We start from the raw sequence: 5,000 nt of genomic DNA on the forward strand, positions 1-5,000 counted from the left end.
TGTACTCTCTGTCTTCCTCTCTCCCTCCCTCCCCCTCTCTCTCTCTCTCTCTCTCACTTCCTCCCTTTTTCTCTCTATCTCTCTCTCTCTCTCTCCGACTGTCTCTCATCACGCTGCAAGTCAAACAGACATTGATCTCTCAACTGAAGAAGGTGACCTACAACACCTCTAAAGTCTTAATCTTTTTCAAGTGTTGGGTCTGTTTCTGGAGGGCAGAGCTCTGAGAGTAGTGTCATATCTAGAGGAGGGCACTTGAGTGAGACATTAAGGGACTATCGGCCTGTGAAGGGGACTTTGCTGCCATGCTGACCACAAAAATGAACCTGAGCACGTGTCTAGGCGTCACACACTGCACATGTGTGATGTAGAGGTTTGTTTGTGGTATGTATGTGTCTCTGTGTGTCTGTCTGTGTGTGTGTGTGTGTGTGTGTGTGTGTGTGTGTGTGTGTGTGTGTGTGGTGTGTGTGTGTGTGTGTGTGTGTGTGTGTGTGTGTGTGTGTGTATTCTGTATGAATCTGTATGTAAATCGAGTGACGTAGGAGTGTTAAATAGCAGTAGTCTGATTGACTGAAATTAGAGCTGACCATGCACACACACACACACACACACACACACACACACACACACACACACACACACACTCAGAAACACATTAGATTAGAATGGAAATATACACTGTATTCTGTTTTTAAAAATCATCTGCTCCTGCAATAAAATGTATACCAATATTTACAATAATATAAATATTTGCATTTTAGTATGCTATGTATTATTTTGCAACAACAGAAAAAAATAATAATAATTTCATCAGTAGTTTTTCCATTAAATGTTACATTAAATTGGCATATACAGTAAGTATTTATGTGTGTGTATTATTATATTTATTGGTGTTTTATGTTTGAGATTTTGACGGTGTGGTTTCATACTGTGGTGTTTCTTATCAGGTCGTCTCGGAAGTTTCTTCACCTGTGACCAGAGAGCCTACTCCTTCCTCACCCCGCCCTTGCAGACTGAGGTACCATCACACCCCCTGACATCTCATGCCCATCGCTCTTACACACTACACTGATGTATTATTATTATTATTATCATTATTATTATTAATATTATTATTATTATTATTTGAATATTGTTATGTAATTATACACACATAATGTACACATAACTACTTGTTATAAGTTGTGTGTTATACATGGTAGTATATATGGCAGTGTGGGCTTTCTGAAATAGTTTTTGTGAGTAGGATTTCAAATATCTGAAATTGAATTGCAATATCTTCAACTTGATTTTCTTGCAATATCTTCAACTTGATCTCCTATAATGCAACACAGAAGTGATCATCTCAAATCAGTGGCTTGGCCCTGAAGACAACACAGCTAAATGTTTATCACTAGAGCTACTGTTGCAGTAATTGGCTCGCTGATTGTACTCTTCCCTACTCCAATCTGCATGGCGTTAGAGTGGATTCATTTGCGAGGTATGAGCTCTAACGCTCCATCTATTTGCTTCGGGGCCTTCAAAGTGGCACCACCCTTCTCCCCTGACGCAGAAGGTTAAGAGTCTGACTAAACTCTGGAGTTCACAGAAGCTTTAATCCACCGACGACGAGGCAAAGGCAAGTCCTCCCTGCCGCGCGTGACTCACTGTGTGCAAGCGAATCTCGGTGAGCAGCCGACTGCAACTCAGGTACTCTGCACAAGAGACGGAGGACCCGGTGCAGCTGCAGCAGCTGGACTAATGCTTTCTGGCAGCACCAAAATAGAGGATTTTGGGATCATAATTGACATGGAAGTGTTGAGGGGTGCTGTGTGTAGTCCCTCTGAAAAGAGAGTTAGCAAATAACTAAACATGACACAGGAGATTTTGTCTGATCAAGCAGCAGCAGAAGAAAAAACAAAAAAACTAAAACAAAGAGCCACCCCAATGTTTGCTTCACATGTTCAGGGGAAGTGTTTCATTTGAGCTGGCTCTCTGGACGAGCATTATTTTGTATTAATAAACTGCACCTGAAAAGAAAGAAAGGTGGGGGGAGGGGAGAGGTAGAGGGGGGGGTGCTCCTGTTGTATCACCTTCCCAGGGGCAGTTTCCTGCTCTGCTCGGTTATGATAGATTCTTGCGAAGACTGGGTGGAAATGAGTAGGGATCCATCTCAACCGGGGGGCTGAGGCCGGCGCTCTGTCACAGGGCCCGTGGCGTGAGGTCTCTGCCAGCAGTGACATCTCACTCTGTTCCAGGCTTCAGCCCAAGTCACCCCCCTCCCTCCCCCCCCCCGCCTCTCTCCTGGGTTCGGGCCCTTTGCCACAGTGTGAGGGATTGGCCCTGGTTGATAGGTAATAATGTACAGTGAGTAAGACTACTGTCTGTCCACCGTGGTTTCCTCCCTCTTCCCCCCCCCCCCCCCCCCCCGACCCCTCACTCCCACTCCCAACCCCACCCCACCCCACAACACAATTAATTTAACACAAGGGGTTCGCCGCTCGAAACCGCTCGCAACAAAGTCAAAGTGTCGAAAGCGCTGTTTACGTTGCGTGGGGGGTTTTGTCTCAGGGGCTGAGCCAGGGCTCGGCTGGATCCATAATTTGGTGCGGGGGGGGGGGGGGGGGGGGGGGTGTGTCCCTCGTCCCCGCACACATGGCTCATAGAACGCCCTGGAGGGGACGGTCCACCGGCTGCAGTAGACCCGGGAGGTCCCGTGGTCCACTTGTGCGGTTCTGACCTCTGCATTTCTACCTTTACTGTAGAGGTGGCTTAATATAGCCTCATCTCACGAAAAGCTGCATCATATCAACTACTGCTAATGAGAGTAAGCACTCTACTGAAGCATCTTTAGCTTCCACTACTTTGAGCTCAGTCAATGATACATCCATTACAGATGCTCTCACTTAGCGTAGAACAATTAAAAGAAAAAGAAAAAAACGCACACGATGGAGACCTCCATAATGATTATGGCGCTGCTATATGGCCTGGTGATGCTACTGAAACTATTGTTTCCCCTATATGGTGCTGCGAGATTTACCCTATTGTCTTTGAGTGGAGCTCGGATATAGACGTAACTGGCCCAAGTCCAGATTCACTTAACTCTAGTAAAGGGAAAAGCATGTGTGTGTGTGTGTGTGTGTGTGTGTGTGTGTGTGTGTGTGTGTGTGTGTGTGTGTGTGTGTGTGTGTGTGTGTGTGTGTGTGTGTGTTAGTGTTAGTGTGTGTGTGTCTGAAGGTGGGGTGGGGTGGCAGCAGTGAGAGACAAAAGCTGTCAGCGGAGGCAAGGACAAATCAGCTGTAGATGAAGTCTTTTAAGTGCTGTTATTCCTGTCAGTCCTCGGCCGTGGTGAATTAGGTGCCCTTTGTGCCACTCGAGGGGGCAGCGCATATAAACAACCCGCCGACCGACTGAGTGAATGAGTGAGTGAGAGAGAGAGGGACGGAGGGAGAGATGGAGGGAGGGAACGCGCGGTGTGGTGCGTATGAGTGGAAAAACATAAGGACGGATGTCTTAGTCAGCGTCATAAATCTGCATCCTATTGCATCCCTCCCTCCACACACACACACACACACACCCACACGCACACACACACACACACACACCCACACACACACACACACACACACACACACACACACACACACACACACACACACACACACTTATTCACCCAGCCTTCCCTTACACTCTGCTGTGTGTGTGTGTGTGTGTGTGTGTGTGTGTGTGTGTGTGTGTTTGTGTGTGTGTTCTGCGTGTGGCTCTCCGACCAGACGACGTCTCGTTTCACATGGGCCCGATAGCCGTCTCACCCATGAGGTGTTTTTTTGTTGTCGTTTATTTGTGTCACCGGGTCCTTACCGGTGGCCATGTTGATTTTATGCAAATCCATGCATATGAGGGTGCGAGGGCATGCGATGAGTAGTCTCCCCACGTCGGGCCCTGCCTGTCCGGCAGAGTGATTGAGAAGGATCGGGCCCCGGTCCTGCCCAGTCTGTCCTTGTGCGAGGGGAGACAGTTTGTCCTGAGGCTCCCCCCCTGAGGGCCCAAACACAGTCAGGTGACACCTGCGTTTAATTACAACTACTTCACTCAATAAAAAGAAAGTTCCAGAATGTGGGGTGGATGAGTGGATGGTGTGGGGGGTGGTGTGTGTGTGTGTGTGTGTGTGTGTGTGTGTGTGTGTGTGTGTGTGTGTGTGGTGTGTGTGTGTGTGTGTGTGTGTGTGTGTGTGTGTGTGTGTGTGTGTGTGTGTGCAGTGGCGCCGCCAGGTGTAATCCTGTACGCACTGTGCATATAATTGTTCAACGCTTTATTCATGAAAATGATTCAATATTACAACAATAAAAATAGCTTGTGTACTGTCTTAATTGAAACATGCTTCACAAATGATAGCCTATGTTTAGGGCAAAGAGAATGGACATCTCAACATATGATATTAGAAGATGATGATTGGTGTAAACTTTGTCACGACATGATGAGCAGTCCTGGCGCTTAAAAACGCAACGTTATTCAGGTGTTTAACAGTAAAAGGCGCACTGTTCTTAGCAGTTATGATGAAGGCAGTGAGATTAGGCATTGCATCCTACAGTCACTCTGTTTGGAACATCGTAGTTCGGGTTTCAAGATTGATAAGATTCAGTTAATGCGTAGAGTATGGATCATCTCAAAGTTTGGGACAACCAAACAGCAGTGTAAGCAAATCCTTATTGTTAGGTGACCATAGCCATCGCGACATAGACTCATTGCTTTCTTCTTTTCTTTCCCTTGTTCGCGTGTTGGGTAGTGAAGAGATAATGCATTTAAAGCAATGTTCACGTCACGAGCACGATATGGCCAGAGCTGCTTGCTCTGTCAAGGTATTTCTGTCCCACCCAAATTGCATTAAATTGGTGTGATTAGCAGCCAGAATTAAAAAAAAAATCTCAGGGGTGAAATCTCCCTCATCCCAGAAATTGTAAAAAGCTCGAAACACCTCTATGTGTAGGGTAGCCATGCACCCATTTTCTTTTTGGGGGGGGGGG

The 5,000-nt window shown here is 46.8% G+C and overlaps 1 protein-coding gene across 1 annotated transcript in view; it reads left to right on the forward strand.

Annotated features, from left to right (window-relative positions):
• mafa (v-maf avian musculoaponeurotic fibrosarcoma oncogene homolog a (paralog a)) overlaps window positions 1–5,000 on the forward strand; it is a 102,241-nt gene that overhangs the window by 8,795 nt on the left and 88,446 nt on the right. The window contains exon 2 of the mRNA XM_042062137.1: window positions 945–1,015. Coding sequence (XP_041918071.1) covers window positions 945–972 — 28 coding nt within the window. The 3' untranslated portion in view covers window positions 973–1,015. The remainder of the gene's footprint in view (window positions 1–944; window positions 1,016–5,000) is intronic.

Source organism: Alosa sapidissima, chromosome 14, assembly GCF_018492685.1.
Source record: "Alosa sapidissima isolate fAloSap1 chromosome 14, fAloSap1.pri, whole genome shotgun sequence".
Lineage (NCBI taxonomy): Eukaryota > Metazoa > Chordata > Actinopteri > Clupeiformes > Clupeidae > Alosa > Alosa sapidissima.